This window comes from Manis pentadactyla, chromosome 13, assembly GCF_030020395.1.
Source record: "Manis pentadactyla isolate mManPen7 chromosome 13, mManPen7.hap1, whole genome shotgun sequence".
NCBI lineage: Eukaryota > Metazoa > Chordata > Mammalia > Pholidota > Manidae > Manis > Manis pentadactyla.
In genome coordinates, this window is record NC_080031.1 from 31,677,399 (window position 1) to 31,700,502 (window position 23,104).

Sequence of the window (23,104 nt, forward strand, 5' to 3'; positions counted from 1 at the left end):
TAGGAAAATGAACTATATCACATTCAGTTAATGGAGAGTGTACACTTGGACAATATTTCTCAAACAAAAAAAACCCCACATAGAAAATTTAAATTTTAATGCTTTTGACTCTGTCCTTTTAGTTCTGAGGTTATTCCAATAATATTATCAGAGAGAAACCTAAGACATATTTACAGAGAATGAACTTGGAAATTACTTACATTAGCAAAATACACTCTAATACACCCATTAGACAGAATGTTAGGCAGCCGTTAAATGTGGAAGAGGCAAGCAGTTGAGACCCAGTGTCTTTTTTTCCCCCCTTTCCTAATAGAAGCCCCAGTTTGCTTAGCTCGGCAAGTGGAACCATGCAATAAATACTTCCTGTCTCAGCTTCCATTGCTGCTGTGATTCGTTTAGTGACCAAGTCATGGGCAATGGCTCATAGAAAGGAACTGTGCTCTGAAAGGGAAGAGGCAGGTGCTGCTTTGCCTCCTCTCTCTTGCAGACCGGAGTGTTGCACTTTTAATCATAGTGAAGGCTGTAGCTCCAGCAGCCCTCTTAAACCAAAAAGTGACCTTTGAAATATAAGGCACTCACTGAAGCATGACAGAAAGGACAGCATGGGGTGAGGACACCACAGGGACACCCCCAGACCTAGATGCCTTCCCCCAGACATCTAAGCTTATGTGGTTTATATTACTGATGCTTCACATTGCTGTTATTCACTTTAATCCTGGACAATTGTTAAAAAAAATACAGGTCATAGGTGAGCCTACATGCTATGTTTCTAAAGATATCTGTGGGTCTGTACATGCGGGTGGGGCAGGGAGAAAGACTGCAAGTTGGAGGAGAGGGACACAAACCATCCGCAGAAGACGTGATGTCATTTTAACTTTCGTCTTTATAACTTTCAATTCTAATAGGGTCTTTTTACATAATCTTAATGTGCTCAAGATTAAAACAAAAGTTTTTTTTAATACTTGTACTAATTGGCCTTCATCTACTGATTGAAAATTAAAATAATGAATAGGCACATGTAGATATATATTGGGTAATTTTTTTTAACTTTACAACACTTGATAATTTTAAGTTATTACTAAGGAATAAATTCAGACTGGTCTTTATATATGTTTTTGGGTACCTTACAAGTGAATTTAGGGGAAAAAAAGTTTCAGATATTTCAGGCTCATAAAAATACCACTCATAGCTCAATGAAAAACAATTAAAAACATCCTATGATAAAGTTAGAAATAAATCAAATGAGAATCCTATCTATACATATAAATATGGGAGTTCTAAATTAAATATTGGCAATAATATTTCAAGTGGAGAGTAAATGAAATATCTCTATAACAAAGATTTCATCCCAAGAATATAATCATTGCTTAATATCAGGACACTTATTAATATATTCATATAAGTAGTTCAAATAGAAAGATCATACTTTCTATTTCTTCTATTCTACATAAGGACCCAGGTAACATTTATCCCTGGAAGGCAGACAAAAAACATTTGAAAAACACCAATGTCAATATACATTTTATTATCAAGAAAGTCTAGCATAAATTAACAAGAAATATTATATCAAATGTGAAATCCTGGAGTTATTTTCATTAAAATAATGACTGAGAATGCTCACTATCACCGAATTTTCTATTTTACCTAGAGGTACATGATAAATATAAAACTTCATGAAGTTTTGAGATAAGAGCTGTGAATTATGCAAGGAGGAGATAAATTTCTTATTTTTCCACTGATAAAGTTTTATATGCAGAATTTTCAAAAGAAAAACTAAGTGAAAAATTCTCTAGATAAATGAATGTTCAGTAAGTTTGCTGACTTGTTCACATATATTTGAGAATCAATACTGCCTATCATTTTCTTAACACTGATGGCAATAATCAGTTGGAAATGATGGAGGAAAAGAGGTCTCAATCAGAAAAGTGAGAAAATAGAATCTGCCTAGGAATACTCTTATCCAAAAATTTGAGGAGGTTCTACAGAGAAAACTATAAACCTTCATTTAAAGATTAAAAAAAAATATGTGGGTTAATGATTACCTAAAACATGTTTTAGGTAATCAAATGCACATATTTAAATCTCATTGAAACCCCATTTTAATTGTCCAGAAAGTTGTAACATCATTCTAAATTTCACCCAAAAGCATGTAGAATACAAGACTAACTAAGGCAAGTGTGAACAAAGGAGGACTAGTGTAGACTATAAAATAATAGTGATTCACAGTGTGATGGGGCATAGTCTTGAAAGATGCACCAGTGCATGTAATGACTTCTACCATAAATAACTGCCCACCATGAGGTAGGCAGTGCTCTAGGGAGGCACTTTGTACACATAACATACCCTGCTCTCCATGGGTCAAGTGTGAGCGTATTCACTTCTTACCTGGAAACAGCTGTCAGAGACACTAACTAATTTATTTTAAATGGCACAATTAGAATTTTATAAATGCAGGATTTAAAAGAAGGACTCAAATTCAGTGTTGGAGACACTAATTACAGAGAATGATTTCCTGACTTCCTATTTTCTACACCAGATTTTCAGAGACTTGGCTATTTTTTTTCCCACGCAAAGGAATATCAGAATATCTAGTATATACTTGCGTGAAGACTACTGTTTTGTTTTGTTTTGAAGCCAGTTTGAGTGGATTTTAATCCTTTGTAGTCAAAGATTTCCTAATGTAGATAGAAAAGCCTAGTATCTTTATTTTATTCTCCCAAAACAAATAGCTCAGAGAACAGTCTAAATTAATATTAAAGACAACTTTATAATTAGTAAGAAAATGAGGCATGATTCAAGAAGTGTATCTTTGGTAATCCATTGAATAAATATCAATAATATCCTCAGTAATAATATCCCATAGTTCACAGCATATAGTTTACATATAGTTTAGAGGATAAAAAGAATCCTAAGAACAACTATAAGAAATTGTAGGTAGAATACATATCTAAATTTAAAAATTTCTTGAAACAAACACAGAAAGTAATATAAATGGATTCCATTAGTGGAAATTTGAATGTTTTACATATCACATATTATCATACACAAAATTTAACATCAAACAACTAACTAAAAAAATTCTTGCTAACATATGACCATGAGCTAATGTTATTATGGAGAAAGTATTTGTACAAGTTGACAAGAAAAACACACAGAACTTGAAACAAAATAGAAAAATGACATGAATTAATAATTCACATTCACTTAACACTGATGGCAATAATCAGTTGGAAACTATGGAGGAAAAGCAGTCTCATTCAAAAAAGTAAGAAAATTTAAAAAACTAGCTAATAAAGATGTTTAAAAAGCCAATGATAGTAACAAAAAATATGTCAGTGAAACTGACTTCTTCATCTATTAAACTGGCAACAATATGAAAAAGACACTTCTCTTTGTTTTTCTGCCAGTGATTATCTCAGATTTCTTGTATGTATATGATTTGACAAAATTTTGACAATAAAAAGTATAAAAATATTTATACTTTCATATAGGAATTGTGCATTTAGTAATACATTCCAAGAAAATAAACTTTTAACTAGATGAAAATATTCATCATCATATTGTGTAGGAGACAAATATTGAAAGCAGCATCTAAAAGTAAGGTAAGGGTTTAAATAATACATATTATACATGCCTGATGGAATATTAAAAAAATCAAAAATCATATTTAGGGCCTGTTTTATTGCTGTTAGTAATGGTTATGACAAAATAACAAAAGGAAAGACACAAAAGTGATTATACAAAATTCATGAACTTTATAAAATTGAGTTTACTATGAATAGAGTTGCAAAAACCTTAAGAAGCTTTATTTCTTCTTTAGTTGTTTTTCACATGTTTCTACACATAAAATTTGTTTTCCAATGAGCATGACTCTCCTTTATGTTAAAATGAGAAAGCTATAAATTTAAAAGAATTAGTTAAACATTACCTCAGCAACAGTATGAGAGTGACTTTAGCCTGGTATTTGTGGAGAGTGAGCAGTTGGGAAGTTTGACATGAAAATATTCTTGCACAAAATGTGACCTAAAATAGTATATTCATAATATAATAACCATAATTCCTCTATTTTCCTGGAAAAGTTAAGAAAAGAGAACATGAGTAACTGGGCTATTGGAGGTAAGGTATACAAAGAGCTAATCTCTACTGTCACACATCTTCACAGAAGGGCTGTGGGTCTGTCATCCCTGAATGGGTAGATCTGCAGTAGGGCTTAACTGCCTGAGCATAGATCCAGCTGTAGTCAGTTGACACTGTGCAACAGGCAGGCTTATCACAAACAGACAAGGGATGTGACTCAGCAAAACTGACTTCCTGGGGAGCAAACCAAACACCAGCTGCTGTGCCGTCCATAACACATCCAATTATTTTGTTTTGTGCATGGATCAGAACTAAGTATTTTCCACTCACTGAGTAGGTGCTTGAAAGAAATGAGGACTGAAGGGTTTTCTAGCTGGCCACCACTGGACTTATCATTTCTTACACAATCATTATACTATGGTCAAAGTAAAACAAAAACAGGGTTTCACCAAGAACCATTAAGAAAAGGCAGATAAGATGAGCATCAGTGACTCCTGGGCAACTGTCCTGTGTCATTTTTCTCCATTCTATCTAGCCGTCAGGTAGACTCTAAGCCGGCAGCACCCACATCCACTTCTTGGATTTATTTACCTGAGATGCTTCTTGAGTTTTAATTCCCAGGGAAGAGGTAGAAATAGCGTGTCATGGACACTCTTTCAATCGTGGGCATCTGGGTCAATACTTTTGGGATTTCAAACGAACGTTGAACCTAAAGTAGTAAAGAAAGCCTTTAGAGATTTTTAAAAAGGGAAATCTGGACTTCTTTCTCAGGAGTGAGAAAATGTATAGTGTCTATCAATGCTGTGTCCAGATAGCATAAACAAAAGAAATTTTTAGATTTTCCTTAGATATAGTGCATATACAAATAAAATAGTACTCTCAAAAGTGTTCCCTGAATACGCAAGCTTATCAGAATCAAAGAAACTCACATCGTTCTAGATAGTACACCAAAAAACTTCCTCTTTAAATTAAACAGGGAGTACAGGAAGGAGCATCAGAATAACTTCACAGCTTTAGGATTCTTGAAAAAGGTTTGCAAATGGTTCTACAAAATTTACTGGGGCATTGAAAAGATAAGATTCCTACCTTTCGAAAAATCTCCTCCAAATGATAACACCAAGAATATTCTTTGAAGTAGTAGATTAGTTGGGAAATAAAGAGAGAGCCATCTGTGTCAAGTCTCCAAGAAACATTATCTGTAAACGAAAGGTATTAAGATATTGGGGAATGGCCTTTATATAAGTGTGGAAGATTAGAGCCATAGCTTTTGGACAAAGTTTGATTTCAGTGCTTTGGAAGAGAGATGGTTGCCAAATCTGAATAAAGTTGAGATCTCAGGTTTTCCATAGAGGACCCAGAAAAAACTCATCATAAATCTGCTTGACTTGCTTAGTAAGCAGGGCCAAAGTTATGACACCTAAGATTGCAAGTGGGAGAAAAAAACATAAGTCCTTTTAGCCCTTGCTACACAATAGAAAAGAATTATCCAGCTTTTGACATTCCTTGACTCTGGGTGTCCATTCTTTTCATCCATACTGTTACTTAGTCTAATACTTACTGTTTTATTGTGAGCATCTTTTGAATTACTACTTCTCTTTACCATTGTAATGTTATCAAATCTCTCCTGTCATTAAAAAAAGCTAATATTCTCCTAATTGTCACTTTATCTGTAGCTACCTACCCATTTCTCCATCCTTTTCATAATTAAATTTCTTGAATTAGTCTCTACTCACCATTTTCATTTCCTCCTAGCCTGCTTACTCCTGTCTGGCTTCACCCTCCCTCACCAACTTCACCAAATGGCTTCTCCAAGGCCATCCATAATGTCCAGGTCATTAGATCTAATGGTCATTTATTGGTCCTCACCTTCATCTGATCTCTCATTCTCATTCAAAACTGTTGGTAACTCCAACAGACTTTTTTTTGGTAACTGACAACACATGTTCCTAGTTATCTTTCTTATTCTCTAACAACACCTTCTCAGTCTAACTCACTAACACTTCTATCTGATCTTGAATTCTGGAGTTCTTCAAAACTCAGCTTCAGGATCTCTTACTCTGTTCTCTGTTCCTAGATAATTTCAACCATTTTTAGAATATTAAATATCATCCTTAGGCAAACATCTCCCAAAATTCTAATGCAGACCTCTCCTGTGAAATATACAGCTATGTACTCTTTACTCTTCATCTTGAAATATAGCAAAGGCATCTTGAACTTTCTTGCAGGATTTCCATTTTAATGAATGCATAACAATCATCCACTTGCAAAGTTGAGTCACCTCTGTCATCCCTCCTGTTCATCTGCCATATCCACTTAATCATCAGGTCATATTAATTGTGCATACTAGTTATTTCATGGATTAAGCAACTTAACTCATCTCAAGACCATAATGATCACCCATGACTTATAATATTGCAATAGCATTTTAACCTGTCTCCCTGTATCTGCTCTTGCTCCACTGTAAGCCATTCCCCACAGAATCCCCAGAGTGATCATTTAAAAATGAAAGTCTTATTTCATTTTTAAATTTTACCAAAATTTCCTATTTCTATTAATATAAAGCAATATTAGTAATAAAACATTTTAGTATAAAAGACCAAATCCTTCCCGACTATACAAGGCCTCAAATTATGTGGCTCCTGCCTACCTCTCCCATCTCCCTCTTGGTACTCACCCCTGGTTCTGTGCTCCATCCACACTGGCCCTGTTTTCTGAACCCCTTTCTTTCTCAGGTCCTCCATGTACACTGCTTTATCTGTCTGGGATACTTCTTTCTTACCCTTGATGTGATTAAGTTCATCTTTCAAATTGAGCACAAATTTTTCCTAAAAGCACTTATCACACTTGACAATCATTATTTATTTGTTATGTTGTATATACGTTCTCCACAATGAATTTCTGGCTCTCTGGCCTGACTATACACTTCTTAATGTTCAGAAGCCATGTCTGGTTTAGTTGTGTGCCATATGCCCTGCACCTAGCCCAGTCCCAGCACATAGTTACATGTACGAAAGTAGATTCAAGAATTTCACGTATTAGACATTATTTCCTCAATGGGATTAAACAGTCTCTTAGGGTATGTATCAAGCTGTATGGCCTTTTTAACATCCTTTAATAACTAAAAATATAGAGTTCTTCCTTCAAATAAAATGTTATTCAAAATCCAATAGATAAAGAGACGTAGAACACAGAGGATCCCTAGTCCCTTGCTCCTTACACATGGCCGTGGACCAAGAGTACTGGCACTGCTATGGAGTTTTTAGAAAGGCAGAATCTCCAACCCCACCCCAGACTGGCTGAAACTGAAATATATATTTTAATGGTATTCCCAAGTGATTTCTATGCACACTCAAGTTTGCAATGACTACACTAGAGCACGTAGAACTGTGGCTTGTGTAAACTAGATTCTAAAATTGCCCTTTCTATGTAAGTCATTGATAGAACAGTATCATGGATGACTGTTAAATAGATTTTTCACAAGTTTGAGCATGAACAATCAAGAATATCTTCTATTTCTACCTTCTAATATGACTGACCTGCCAAATAAAACTTTTCATTCATTGGCTGCCTTACCCTGAAGGCAGGCATTTGGATGTTAACTGATTTCCTAACTCGGTTCAGTTAATACGTAAAGAGGTTCTAGGATGTGGAGAGCCAGTATTACAGCTTTACTGTTTGGCCTGTTAAATTGCTAATAGATGATCAAGGGGCCCAACCATGAGAAGATGATATTTTTCTGTGTCATTGCTATATTTTAAAAAACTTATTTTCTTACAAACTACTTTAAGTCTGGATTTTCACCAAAGCCCTGTTTAGTTTGAAAGTTTCCCCCAAAATCAAGACTTACAGCTTTCTACTTATGAAGATCTCAATATTTTAAATCTCTTCTCCACCTAAAGTATCTCAAAAAAGAAATATTCTTATATTAATGACAAGATATGATCAGAGTCAAGCCTGTGATATAGAAACTAGCAGCAGATTTAGGTACTGTTCTCCCTGAAGTCACTTACGTGGAGTCGAAGATTTGAAAGCAATGAAGTCCTTCTCCACATGAGTCTTCTTAACAGCATCACTCAGGATGCACTGCTGCAAGAGCCTGTCACATTTATATGCAGAGGCTTCTCCCATGTCGGTCACCCAAGCACTCCCAGCACCTTCTGGGAAAGAAAGACACACATGTCTCAGGGAAGATGTGATATTGACACGCATATATACACAATCTCTTTTACCGTTATACCTTTTTTTCAGTATATTCAAATAAGATATTTATAAAAAGTGTCAGTATCTTACCACCAGAAAAACTGCCTCACTAACTGGGAAGCCCACAGAGCCCACTTAGGTAGAGAATGGCCATGTGGAGACCCTACTCCCAAATAACTGGGGCATTCTTCATTATTTTAGGCTACTTATCATTTCTGAAAAAAATGACTTAATACAATTTCTTTCTGGGTTGGACCCAAGAATAGTACTGAAATACTGTTTATCTCACCCATCCCTGGGAAAATGGGAGCTAGCCACCAAGATGATAGAAAAAAAGAGCAGAGCCACTCCTGGGTTCCCCCGACTTGGACTCACGGCCTCGGCAGGCTTGCACAATGATGACCTTGGGTTTGTCTTTTAGATTCTGACAACTGCGGTTGTTGAAAATTTGGAAGATAGTATCGTCGGGAAGAATGTCTGGGTTCTCCTCTGTGTGCTTTGTCCCACAGATGCCATCCAAGAGGCCGTGTGACATAAACACCAGGAAGGTACTGTCTGAGAATTTGTGCTCTTGGCGGTTGGCAAACCACCTCAGTGCTGCTTCCATTTCCTGAAAGGAACGGCAGAATTACTCTCAAGGAATGCTCTACATACAGTTTGCACCCAAACCATAGGTGGGGTTACCGAAAAGGAGCAGGCACTAAGGAGTCAAACAATTTGGACTAAACAGAATTATAAGACGAATTATATTCTGACATAAAACTAGAAAATTAGATGTACAGCATATTAAAATTAGCAGGATTTTTATATAGCATCACCCCAGTGGTTTCCAAAATAACCTTAGACTTAAGAAGATGTTGCAAGATGGGGTGTAACGAGGGGCAAGTGAGGTGGTGACAAGTCTCCAAAAGGGAACTTTGCCCTTCAGCATTTGTATGTGTTGGAGTTCCTGTAAGCTTTCATTAAAACAGAGAGAGACAGAGATAAAGAGAGAGTTTTCTATTGGCAAAAATTAGAAACATTTAATAAATTCCTTCATCATGAAACAGCAGAGCCTTAGGTTTAATACAGGTTATCTAACATCACCCAGGATATTTTTTGTCAGAGACAGAATCACAGCTTTGTGTGCGTGCAGCTTATTTCTTTTTTTTCCTGCTTACCTGGTTTTATGTTTAGACACATGATATTGAAATTTTAAAAGTCTCATGAGCTCCTTTTGTAGATATCAGGCAATTATAAGTTCCAAAGCTTGCACATCACCTATACTATCAAGTAATTTAAAAATAGCCAATGTTTTTAGTGAAATACTGCTATCGAGAGCTGCTCTAAATCTTGGCTATGAGATGCACATTAGTGGGGGCTGTAATCCAGGGCGTCCAGTTCTGGAGCAAATATAATTCCTCTGACATTCAGTCTGTTCTGACAGCTGCTAAGAAAGAAGTTCAAACCTGTTTAGGAATTTAAGAAAGCAAGAGACTTGTCCCATTCTCCTGGGCCATTACCAGAGCTGTGAGATTCTCCTCTACAACCACTGAGTATCCAAGGTTTTCAAGCAAGTCTTTCATTCCAAACAGGTCATTTTCAGAGCCATATCGTTTGGAAAGACAGTCAAATTCCTTGTTGCAGATGATGAGAGCCAGGCGGGTTCGGCCCTCCTTCTCCATCACTGGGTATATCTGCAATTCACAGGCACAGAGTGAGCTGCCTCTGGCATCCTCCCTTGTGCCTCCAAATTCCACACAAAACAGGCCCTTACAATTATCGAGTGGATGGCTTGAGAGCTTGCAAGTGGAACTCTGTGTGCCCTCATGAGGGAAGAGATGGACCCAGACTGAAAACACATACTAGTTCTGAGTCTACACTCTGGGAATCTGACTTTGGTTGGGTGGGTTAGGAGTTTAGTATATGTTCCAGGCTGGGATGGAAGACACAGAAAATCTAATGTAAGGACTACTTAATTAGGTCATGTGATTAGATAACATATGCCTTTTGGCCTGATCCTAAAGTATTTGTAACAAGAACTAAAATTAATTCCCAGCAAGTCCCCAGTATCCCGACTAACGAGTGGGCAAGCTTGTGTGTCCCTATTTCAAAGCATGTCACCTCGTCTGCCCTTGTCGTCTTCAGTTTGTGAAAATGATCATGAGGACACAGCTTCAGCTTATCACTGGGTTGGGAAGCCTGGGCTTCCTGAGGAGCTGAAAGGAAAAGAATAACTCATGAAGCAGTAACACGCACGGCCTTGCGACCATGCAGGTCTTTTGGATAAGCTCTGATTCTTTGGAAATGGTTACTGTCATCTTGCCGAAATAAGAAAATCATTCTATGCTTAAAAATAACTAAAGCAAAAATCTTTAGTACTCCCCTTGTTCTCACTGATTCTTATAGACCCCACTATAGATTTCTGCTTTTTTTAGTGGTCATGGCACTGACTAACCTTTCAGACCAAACATGTTAGACAGGATCTAAGATTTGGAAGGAAACCTAATGTCCATTTAGCCTCATTACTCATTACTCAGTAATGTCCATTACTCATTACTCAGATATTTGAACTCCACTTACAATATCCCCATTTTATTATTACTACTCTCCAAGTATCTCCACTAACAGGGAACTTCCAACATTTTGAGGCATTTTTTAGCAGTTCTGAGTATCATAAAGTGTCAGCCTTATAATCTAGCTTTTTAAAAAAATAAGTATGTATTTCCTGCACTGGCAATATACAGTAAAACATCTAATGTCTTTCTCTGTGAAAGTCCATGAGTTCCTCCATGACTTCAATATATCCTCTTGCATTTTTCCATTATTTTATGTAAATGACCCCATATAAACAACGATTATTCTTTACCTTAATTGTGGTCACTGTACTGTAAGCTTATGTAGGATAGAAAAGATGTCTTTAATCTTTATATTCCAAGTATATAGAATGACACCTGGCACAGATTAAAAGTTTATAACTGTTTGTTGATGAATAATTATCTTCAAAGACTTGAAAAGAGCTGCAAGCATCCCCAGGTTCCTTGTTTTCCTTTAGGCACCAATACTTCTTTTCCTTCCAATACTTTTGTGGAAGATTGGTTTCATGTTTTTAACTAACAAACCCATCAATTTACCTACATCTTTACCTATATACTTTCCCCCCTACTACAAAGAAAGGCATGTTCTTCCTCTTATATAAGGGTGATCCCTCTACTTACGCCCTGAGTTCTGTTCCCTCTCAGCCACAAAGACTTCACCAGGCATTTATTCAGCTCTCTCCCTTTTTTCCAATTTCCCCCTCTCTCGCTACTGTGTTGCCCCATTGGCATATCAGTATGCCAGTATTAAATCAATTTATTTTTTAAAAACATCTTCCTTTGACCCTATTATCCCTCTAGGTATTGTCCCAGTTCACTAATCCACTTCTCCATACAATTCTTTAAACACATTGTCCATTTTCATTATTTTAATTTTAATTTTTTTCAGCTCTCATTTTTTTTTCTTGAATACAACATAAAATGATTAGTTTCCTCACCACTTAAATAAAATACTTGTTGTCAAGGTCATCACTGACAGTTTGTTGCTTTCTTAGCATTTAGCAGGGCTGAACACACCTTCTTTCTTGGGAAATGTTCTCTCGGCTTCAGTGATGCTGCATTTTCCAGCCAGTCTTTCTAGATCTGTTTGTCTTCACTGCTGACTCTTCCTTTTCTGACAAACCACCAAAAGTTGGGTCATTCTGTATCGCACCCTCCAGTACTCTCTATCAACATTTCTTCCCAAGTGGCCTTGCAAAGTTCTGTCATCTTAAATACTACCTGCCTGCTGACAACTCCCAGGATTCATTCCCTTCCCTGTTTTCTCTGTGAACTAAGAAACTGAACATCTGTTTACTCAACATCCACCCTTGGGTGTCATACATGTTTCAAACTAAACACATACAAAGAAGGACTCCTGATATTTGTCCACTCCTACAAATCTGTTTCTTCTGAGTCTTCACTCAACCACAGGTTTTCTGTATCTCAGTCACTGGTACCCTTCACCCAGTGCCAAGCCAAGCCATCCTTGGTTCCTTCATCTCTTTCATCAGTCCATATCCTCTGCATTCATAGTTTCCGTTGACTCTATCCCCAAAATGGATTCCAAATGTAACTTCTTGCCATCATCTGTATTAGTATAACCCTGACTTAACTATGTTTTAATTGAAACATCTTACAACTACCCTTTCTAATTTTATACTTGTTTATCAATCACTCTTTTACCTGAAAACTTCTGAAGGCTTTATACTGCAAACAAAATCCTAACTCTTCCCCACTTTTAAGAGGTCCATCACGGTAGGCCCAGTCTCTTTGACCAGCTCCTCCTACCAGGCCCCCTTAATTTCATCGTCTCCAGCCAGACTGGTCTTCCCTATGGCTCTGTTACAGGACAAGACCATTCCTGACCCAGCACCTCGCTCCTGCTCCCCTTTTCCATAGAATGCTTTTGTCTTAGACTCTGTCACAGCTCCTCTCTGTTGTTAGGTATGCACTGAAACATCTCTCCGAGAGCTCTCGTAACTGTTCAGCTTGGCCAGTTGTGCCTTACCACTCCTCCCCACCCCTACAACATCTCCTCTATAGCCTAATCCTCTTGATTCTGCTATACTCCCTGAAATTATGCTATTGATTTATTTATTGCATACTCACCATACATTTATCTTCACTATACTGTAAACTCCATGAAAGCAGGATCTTTATTTATTCTGTTTACTGCTACAAACATGTTACTTAGAATAGTATATAGGTATGTAGTAGGTCTGCAGTTAATTTATGAATATATATAGTTATATTATGAATGGATATAATAGTAAATAAAGATTACAAAGCTTTTATTCCTTTGTAAGTTTGTCCAGAACTTCTGAAACTATAGTACTCAGAAAACAACACTATCACTAACCCTTTTCTAAACACTGATTTTTTAATGTAGCCCCAAAATTCATCTGCTTCTTTGTTGCCTAAACAGTATGTTTGACTCATACTTTTTTAAGTGCTTTTCTTAACCATATCTTTATTCTATGTTGTACAATTAGTTGCTTATGTCTTTAATGTTTTATGGATCTTTCTAAAGATGTTATTAATCCATTCAAAAATATGAGTCTTTGAAAGGTTGGGATATTTATACTAGAGAACACAGTCAGGGGCAGTGATGGGCTCAATGTACAGGTTTCTTGGGTTGCACTGCATTTCCACTACACCATAGGGCCTTTCTTTACTTGTCTTTCTTAGCTCAAAAATTGTCATTAAATGTCCATGACATTACCTATCATAGGTAGAACTGATGTCTGGGACAATACAGAATTCTTTTCAGTTTCATCATCTTCACTTTCACTTGTAGATTCTTAAGAGAATTGAAGAACAGGGATGTAAGTGACAACTGCCGAGGGATTTTTCTCAGGGCAGAGGGAGAAATGACCCAGATTTCATGATCCTCAATTCAAATGTCTCCCCACTGACACAAAGGGCACCTGTTACAACTGCCTGGGTCTGGTGGTTACCTGCTGGCTGGGGCGACAGTGCCTGGACTGATCCAGGCCTTTCCTCGTCTCCACTTCCTTCACTTGCATCTTCAGATTCTGAGGTGGAATGAACAAAAAGAATCAGTGCTCTACCTTGAAGGTTATTTTCAAAGATGAAAACTGACTGAGAATACAAGCATCCTGGGTCTTTACAGATACACTTCTGACAATATTAGGGGTCTAATAAGAGTCTAGGGGTCTGTGAGATTTGGAGGCAGTTACCTGTCGAAGAAGAAGATGACTCTGTGCTCTCAGATTCATCATCCTTATTTTCAGGATGAGATTCTGAAATAATATGAAAATAAGAGATTTGTCAGCAGAACTATGTTTGTAGGATCTACACACGTCAAACTCTTTCCCTTGCACTGACAAGAAAATGACTGTGTTCAACCTGGAGCTACCCTGTGAAACAGGGAGATGTGGCTCATTCTCTAAGCTTCAGGTTTGTTTTAGAGGGTTGTAGCTCTCTGCCCAGTGAAAGAGGAGGCAGAGTTTCCATGAAGCAAAAAAGAGCTCATTAGATTCTGTTTCTATAATTTAAGGAACAATCAAACTCTTTAATCAAGGCTTTTTTGCAATAGCATTTTTCATTCTGATGAAGGAAATTACATTACTGCACAGAAGTTAGATGGTCTTTCAACAACAAAATAATCTCACAAGGTGTTCCAAGAATTGGCTGTATACTCATGTATATTTTATTCTGGATTAGGGGTCAGCAGACCAAGACCTGCAGGCTGAACTCAGCCTAAGAACTATTTTTGTAAATAAAGTTTTATTGGAACACATCCAAACTCATTTTGTCTTTATTATTTATCACTGATTTTATGCTACAACAGCAAATTTGAGTCATTGTGCTAGAGACATATGTGCTAGAGACATAAAAAGATATTTTAAGACAAAAAGCTTAAAATATTTACTCTCTTGGCCCTTGAAATAAAGTGTTCTGACCCAGGCTCTACAGAGAAAGACACATTTGTACTCCACTAACTCTCAAATTCCCTATGTCCTCTTTAAACATGGAGAAATCTAGGTTCCCAGGGATTTAGCCCTTGAACTAAGCCCCAGCTTAGCAGAAGATGGTGGATTTTTTTTTCTATTAAACATTCTATATCAGAGAATGACTCTAGAGTCCATAATGTATGGCCACAATGTATTAGCTAAAGACTATTATTGAATTTAATACAGCTCCAGGATTATTTATTCACTTGACAAATATTTATTCTGCACCTATTACGTGTCAGGTGCCATTTCCATGAGTTTGGGATATATTCATGAACAAAGCAGGCAAAGATCCATGTTTCATGAGCTTTCCCTTTAGCAGGGAGAGATATACAATATAACAAATAAATAAATGTTACAAAATTACTTACTTTGACAACCACTAAGGAAAAGAAAATATGCAGCTGTGAAAATTGATTGAGGATGCTGAAACGGGCTGGGGTTGAGCAGGATATTTTATGGTATTAAGTTTGATAAGCAGACAAGCACTAGAAATGTGAATAATTTACTCTCTCTTTGCAAACAGAAATAAGAAGACAGAAATTGCATAAAGACCGTACATAAAGAACAAGTTACTAGCCCTTTGGCTGGGGATACTTACTTAAACTCAGCTGTTTCTTGGAGTTGAAGAAATGGTCCGCAAATACTTTGCCTACCGTTTGAGTTTTTTCACTGAGATCATTAACCAGGTTTTCAGTCGTGTTCACAATAAACTTCATTCCTTCCCCTAATTTTAGTAACTCATCCCTATTTAACACATTGCTTTCCCTCAAGTCATCAATGAAGCCACCAATCGTGTTCATGGCGATTGACTTCATAGTGCTGAACGGATCTTCATCCGGGGATCTCTTGCCTGTGGGAATGACAGGGTCTTCGGTAGGTACAGGACCTTAGAAATCTGATTCTGGGCCAGCAATTTTCAAATATTAACAGGCAAAACAGTCTCCTGAAAGCTTGGTTATCAGAGCTTCCTCAATCCCATTCCTGGAAATTCTGATTTGATAGATTAGGGTGGAGCCCATGAATTCTCATTTTTAACAATTTCTCAGGTGATATCAAAGCTGCTGTGTGAGGTTCACACTAAGAGTAACACCCATCTTGCTCAATGCTCTGCTTTTTTACATATGGAGAAACTGAGGTTCAGAAAAGTGAAGCAACTTCACTAAGGAGCTTAGTGATATCTGACTCAGTTCAGTCTTTCTACCGTCCATGATGCCTTTACTTCTTGTCACTTTTATCAAGATCTAATTTAATTTTAAAACACATTATATATAGTCAATATGTATAGCAGTAAAATATAAGTGCATTACACCTGTAAAAGAATGGATTTTGTTTCCTCAGGCAGGGCAGCCCTATGCGCATAGATTGAGAGCACAAACTTGCTGGTTTACTGGCTGCCGTAAACTGAAAGGTCATACAGAAAGCAGAAACACGGAGGAAATGAGTTACTCTGCTCAACCGCATGGCCTCTCATCCGGAAAAAAAGCACTTATAAAATGGGTGAGAATTCTAGATCAGTATAAGTCCAAATAAAAGACTAAAATCACAGGAAAGTTTTTAGAACATAGGTCCAGGTTTTTTACATTTTCCTAAGAAGCTGTTTACATATTAACTAAAATACTTTTTCTATCAGCAGACTCATCATTGTGCCTCAAGCTCCCAGCTCCTAAATGCCCAGAGTACACTAGCCAGGTCTAGGGACTGCCCCTTACAGCTCCTTCTCCTACCCGCGCCTCCCGAGCTGAGATTCTCCCAGAACACAGCCACAAACGACAGAAAACCTCGAGTCACTCACCAGACATTGCTGCTTCAGTTGCCTGCATGCAATAAAAGTGAAATTGAAAGCAGCCTTCTTTCTTTCTCTCACTGAAGGAGGGTGTTGGGCCGTTATTACCCAGTTGGGAAACACCAGCTTTTCAAGTTCTCTTGTTCTTTGCTAGGACAGAACCTGATTCCTCCTCTAACATGCGGTTTCTTTCCTTTGGAAAACAGGAAGCAAAACCTGTCTTTTTCTTTGCTATAATAAAAGCACTAGGATGAAGTATACACCATACATACACACACACACACACACACACACACACACACACACAAATTTCTGTGTTCTAATTTTCAGTCTATTTTTAACACAGCTAATATGCTTAAATTGACTCTTGTCTCTGTGCCCCCACTTAGCCACTTAAATGGCAGGGTGGTCTCACTTGAACAATGATTGTTCATCCCTCTAAGTGAAGTGTGAGTTTGGGAGCCTTGAAGGAAGTGAGAACCTGTCTGAGGCCTGCCAGGCAGTGATTCTCCTATCACTGTTTTGAAACAACCATAGGATCTCTTTTCTTCTCTTACTCTTGATCTGCTTGTTTGTCAGTTCTGGGATAATGTATATATTTTTATTTGTGGACACTTATTTGATTTAAAAATAATAGATATTTGTGTTAAAATTAAACAATAGAAAATTTTGTCAAATGGAGTGAGGTTATCCAGCTTCTTTAATTTCACGCTATAAAGGAATGACAATTACATGTTTAGCTTAACATCTTTGTGAATTTTTTCCTATGGTCTTTAAAAATAACACAGTACTGATTTTATTGATGTCCTCAGTCATTGGCTTCCTGTGTCCACACCCTTTGCTCTGACTACAGATGAGCCTTGTCACTTAGTTTTGGCCAGCACGATACAGTAAAGGGACATTGTTAAGTTCTGAGCCCAGGTCTTCAGAAGCATTGGACAATTCTTCATCTTGGACCTCTGAACCCCCATACGAATGAACGTGGGCTAGATTGCTAGAGGACAAGAGATGGCATATGGAAGGGAGGCCAGTTTTCTCAACTCAGGTCATTTAGACCAACTTCAAGCTATTCAAAGCCAGATGATTTGCAAGGTATTTTAGAAATCCCAGCCGTGTTTTAGAGATGGCAACCCTAGAGCAGATGATCTCAGACAAATGGATAGTCCCAGAGACAAGAAGAGCCACCCAGCTGACTGAGGAACTTGTGAACAATAGCAAATGCTTATTGTTTTAAGCCACTGTGTTTTGAAATAGTTTATTGCTCAGTAATAGATAACTGACAAATACATTTTCACCTACAACTTTTTCCCCATATTATCAATAATTTGCTTCTTTAAAGTTTGGCAGTGTATGGCAAACATTTCTAAAAGCCAACACATTCAGAATTATCTCATGTTTTGATGACTGTATAGTATTAAAAGTGTTGATAGATTAAAATTTTTAGATATTTTGTCACATTAATGCATACATAAGTCAACTAATTCAGTGGTATGAAAAAGTGTATAATAAAAACCATATTATTCAATACAACTCCCTCATCAATCCCACATCCTACAAAAATTTCCCTGAATTGTCTCTGTTTTTATTTTCTAGTGGTAATCTTCAGAACTCTCAATACATGCCCATTTTATCCCTCTCCTTTCTGTTATATAAAATACAAGCAGTACCGCTAACACATGAAAAAAATGAGATCTGGTTCACTTACACGCCTCACTTCTGTCCTATTCCTAATATTTGATTTCATGATTTTCAATTCTTTTCTTAATATTTAAACATTAAATAATATTTTTAACCCTCATATCTTTTCCTTTCCATGTTGCTCAGTAACTTCTCAGTTACAAAATTTATTAAGTTTCCCTCATAAGTGTCCTCCATCTTTTCTCACCCTCAATTAGACCATGATTTTTAACCTATAACTTTATCTTATGTTGTCAGATTTCCTAAGATTTCATTGACTTCTCTATCCACAACCATTTTCTATGCTTTGTCCATCCAATAACTCTAATGTTAAAATACAGTGAAAAGCATTTAAATTATTTTTGGTTATGTATATATTGTCTGTCTGGACAAATCATATGTTGTGACTACATTTTCTTCTCTTTGATCCTGATTTCCCCATTAATTTTCCACTCAGAGAAGAATATATGTAGCTTAAAGATCTACCAACTTTCCATTACCTGACCTCATACACTTAGCCTTCTCTCCCATAACTCTACCTAAGACTAAGTCGTCTCTTTTTCATTTGATTCACTCACTCTTACCCATGCAAGGACATTGCTCAACAATAGTTCCCTTGCTCTCCTATCTCCTATAGTATTTTTTTCTCACTTAATTATGTCAATACTATACCCATAAAACACAATATAAAGACGTGATTATAAAACAATAACCTCTCTTCATCCCTCTTCCCCACAACTCCTCAAAAGCATAGTCTATCCTTACTGTCTCCAAATATTCTGTATTCTTTCTCAAACCTACTCCAATCACTCTTTTGTCTCTCTCTATCAAAACAACCCTTGTCAATATTCCACATTGCTAAATTAAATTTTTAATCCTCGTCACTTTTTTGACCTATTAGAAGCATTTCACAGTAATATGTGCATCTCTTCCTGAAACCCTTCATTCATTTGCCTTTCAAATTACAATCTTTTGTTCTCCTGCTACTTCTCTGGCTGCTTCTTCTAGTAACCTTTGTCAGTTAATTCATATCTCAAGGTCTCTGCTCTATCTATCCTCACTTATTTAGCAGCCCCATCCAGTATCTTGCTTTAAAATACCATTTATTTATAGAAAGGCAACTCAAAATTTTAACCTTCAGCCTATGCCTGTCCCCTAAATACCAAGGCCTCACAGCCAGTGTCAACTGGACATCTATTTCAATGGTTGGTAGATATCTCAATCCCCTCAAACCTACCACCTCTGAGAATGTTTTCCATTTTATTCTGCCAGTTATTCAAGCCAATTTCATCCTTCCTGTTATTCAGAGTAGAACATTTCATTCTCTTTTTCTTTCTTTATCCAGTTCTGTTGGCTTTATCTTCAAAACATGAAGATTGCTCACCACCCTTATTTCTGCCATCCAGATCTGGACTACAGTCAACTCTGAGTTTTTTCCAATAATCTTCTAAGTCCTCTTTCTGTGACTATCTTGGTCCCATCCTTCTCATTCTCATCTTAACCCAGTAGTTGGAGAGATCCTGATAAAGTGCAACTCTGCTAATTTAGTTCATCCTTCTGCTCAAAATTCTCCAACTGCTTTCTATCTTAGAGTAAAAGTGAAGGTTTTTTTTTATAACAAAGCACCTTATATGATCTAGAGCTTGCCCCTCTCTCTAACCACGTGTCCTAAACTTCCCCCTTTGTCCCTGGATTCTAGCCACACTAATCTCCTGGCTGCTCCTTAAATACACCAAGCATATTCCCATCTCAGGTCATTCCTGCTTACTTTTCCCTTTGTCTGGAATGCTCATTCTTCACATCGCAAGGCTGGCTCTCTTTCTCCAGGTCCCTTCTGCTGGTAGATTAGCTAGTTAGTTCCTGATTATTCTCTCTCCCTTCTCCATTAGACCACAAGCTCCATGAGGACAGCAACTTGGCTTTGTTTTCTGTATAATGACCAATGCCTGACACACAGTCTGTGTCCAATATCTGTAGTTTTACTGAAGGAATGGTTCTTTTGTTGATTTTGTGCATTTTAAAAAGCCCTTCCCCTGATTTTGCAGCTTGTCTTTTTTCCCCCACCAACTATGAATTCACATTCATTTTTATTTTTAAGCTTTATTGAGATATAATTATATACAAAAAAATTGAACTTATTTAATGTATACATTTTCACAAATTTGGGCAGCATTCCCCAGTCATGCCGTCGCCACAATCAAGGTCTAACACTGTATACAGTGCTCTTAAAATGTGTTGTATTAAATTTATTAATCTTTTCCTTTATGCAGTGTGCTTTCTGAATCTTGTTGGGAATTTCCTCCCAACTGCATTTCATAAAGTCGTTTTCCTATATTCTCCTCCTAATGACTTAAACATCTTATTTCTCACATTTTGGTCTTTACTCCATCTGATACATTCTTCTGTATGTGCCTTGAGGTAGGAAAATTGTGAGCTCGTGTTTTTCTACAAAATAATTTCTTTTTTTTTTTTTAAGAACTGTAACATCTTTATTCTATTCTTCAATATAACAGAAGTAAATCAGTCTTGGATTTTTCCTTAACAAAAAAAAGTTGTTAAAATACATTTAGAACCTCATAACTCAAAATAATTTCTTGAATCATTTTTTATTTTATCTCTGCAGCATGCCATATTCTAAGTTATTCATTTCTAGCCTTTGTATTCTTGTCTATGTATACATTTGTCTTTTCATGTGCCACTTAACACAGCTTTTTATGTTATCACTTGTGTTTATGCAATTTCCACCCCTTAAAAAAATGTTTCCTTAACTATTCTTATGACATTACCTTCCAAACAAAGATTACAAATAACCTGTGAAAAAAACAACTCTGTTGGGTTTTCTTTGGGATTTGGGATTAATTTGGGTCGAAAATTATATCCTTTAAATTTATTCATCTTCTCATCAGTAATGGCAGTATATCCCTCTATCCCTCCAAAATAAGGTGTAAAATTTCATTAATATCACTCAATTAAAAAAAACTTTTTTCCATATATACCATGCAACTATCTGTTTAGAATTATCTTTAATTATTTTATGATGTTTATTGCTATTGCAAAAAAAAGCCTTAAAAAAAGCAAACATTTCCTGATTATCTTTTGAATATAAGAATGCTATTAAATTTTGTATATTGGTCTGAATTCTTGCAAATCTTGGAAATTTATTATAAATTTCAAGAGACTTTTAATGGATAAAATCATATTTTCTAGGAATAGTGATTTTTTTTTCTTGTGTTCCAAACATTTTTACAATTGGCTTTACCAACTTGGTGGTTTAGTGTAAAATTGAACAGAAACTTTTTTGACTTGTATTTTATTTAAAGGTAATACTTTAATATTTCTGCATAATAAGGCTATAGATTTTCTCATATTAAGTATTTTTCCTCTATTCCTATAGTACTGGTAGGCTAGGCTTTTATTAGACACGTGCTTTTAGATTAAGGAATTGCTTTTTTTCCTGTTTCTCTAAGGTTTTTATTTTTATTTTTTATGAATGAATTTTGAATATTACTGAATGCCTTTCTAAACCTCTTAAAATTATCACATTTCCCCTTTAATCTTTTGTTTTAAGGAATGCTATCATAAATATTTTTATTGTTATACTATAATTATATTCCCAGAGTAAATACAAGCTGGATAAAAATATTATTATTTTTTCATATATGGCTTGTTTTACTTTGCTAACATCTTATTTAGAATCTTTACATCGGTGTTCCTGAGAAATCAGCCTGTCTTTTTCCAGCTTTTTCTCTGTTTCTCTAATTCTTTATCAGTTTTGTACAAGTCCTGTAAAATAATTTAAGGAGTTTACTTCTTTTTTTATTATCATAAAGTGTTTATATAAAAATGCAGCTCATCGATTTCTTAGAAGTTTTGAAAGACATTTCTTTACAATCATTTTGATCTGTTACCTTTTTTTCAGGTAGACATGACAAAAATTAATTTGCTTAATGTTTACAGATACATTTGGCTTTTTGTTTTGTCATGTATTAATTTTGTTAATTTACTTTGTTTTTAAAAAATTGTCCATATTTCATCTGTATTATGAATGGTATTCTCCTTTGTTTTTTCTGTATGTACATTTATCTGTATTTATTATATCTTTTTATCTCTAATATTGATTTTGTACTAATTATATTTTTTTCTTAGTCAATCTAACTGAAAGTCGGCTATTTGATTAATGTTTTTAAAGGACCAGTTTTTGTATTTGGCAATCTCCTCCATCCTTAGTTTCATTAACATCTCCTTCATTTTTTCCTTTTACTCTTTATTTGTTTTCTCCTATTTTCTTCTTGATTTAGTATTTTTCTGACATCTCAGATTATGTGAATATGTGAGGCAACGTTGACATTATTGGGTTTCTACTATTGTCACTCAATAGTCAGCAACTGAGATCTCTGTACTATGTATTTAGGGATCTTTGTGATATGTCTCATGTTTCCACCTGGACAGGCTAAGTCCAGAAATATAAATATCATGAATATGTGTAGTATTAGCTACCCCTGCAATTCAAAATTCAGTTAATTCTCATAATTTAGAATGCTTTTCAGTCCAGTCTCTCCTTGCTTTGGAGAGGCAATGCAGAGCTGTGGTTAATGACTCCGACGCCAGAGCAGGTCATTTGCGTCCAGTCCTGGTGTGGCTACCAACTAACTGAGTGGCTTCAGGTGAATCACTGACACCTATGTTTTTTCATTTCATTATCTGAAGAATGGGGATGTTATAGTAAGTATTTACTGTGTTGATAGTAAACTGTTTACAGAGCTATTGTGATTAAATTAGTAATATTGATAAGCTCCCTTAAAATAATCAAAATCCTTACAATAAACCTG

At 36.1% G+C, this 23,104-nt stretch overlaps 1 protein-coding gene across 6 annotated transcripts in view; it reads right to left on the reverse strand.

Annotated features, from left to right (window-relative positions):
• The window catches only part of LOC118921137 (caspase-12-like), a 38,743-nt gene extending 21,980 nt beyond the window's left edge, over positions 1-16,763 (reverse strand). For 3 of the 6 annotated variants that reach the window (XR_005028214.2, XR_005028215.2, XR_005028213.2), the window contains exons 1-11: positions 16,608-16,763; positions 15,414-15,665; positions 14,036-14,098; positions 13,793-13,870; positions 13,558-13,635; positions 10,381-10,475; positions 9,780-9,953; positions 8,653-8,887; positions 8,088-8,234; positions 5,164-5,273; positions 4,669-4,786 (exon numbers count right to left, since the gene is read on the reverse strand). Coding sequence is in view for 3 of the 6 variants with exons in the window: in XM_036902753.2 (XP_036758648.2) it covers positions 4,688-4,786; positions 5,164-5,273; positions 8,088-8,234; positions 8,653-8,887; positions 9,780-9,953; positions 10,381-10,475; positions 13,558-13,635; positions 13,793-13,870; positions 14,036-14,098; positions 15,414-15,665; positions 16,608-16,635 (1,359 nt within the window). In the remaining 3 variants the exon portion in view is untranslated. Of the gene's footprint in view, positions 1-1,508; positions 4,071-4,668; positions 4,787-5,163; positions 5,274-8,087; positions 8,235-8,652; positions 8,888-9,779; positions 9,954-10,380; positions 10,476-13,557; positions 13,636-13,792; positions 13,871-14,035; positions 14,099-15,413; positions 15,666-16,607 lie in introns of those variants that run through there. The other 3 variants (XM_036902753.2, XM_036902752.2, XM_036902756.2) reach the window with 3 other exon arrangements.
• Between the last annotated feature and the right edge of the window lie 6,341 nt (positions 16,764-23,104).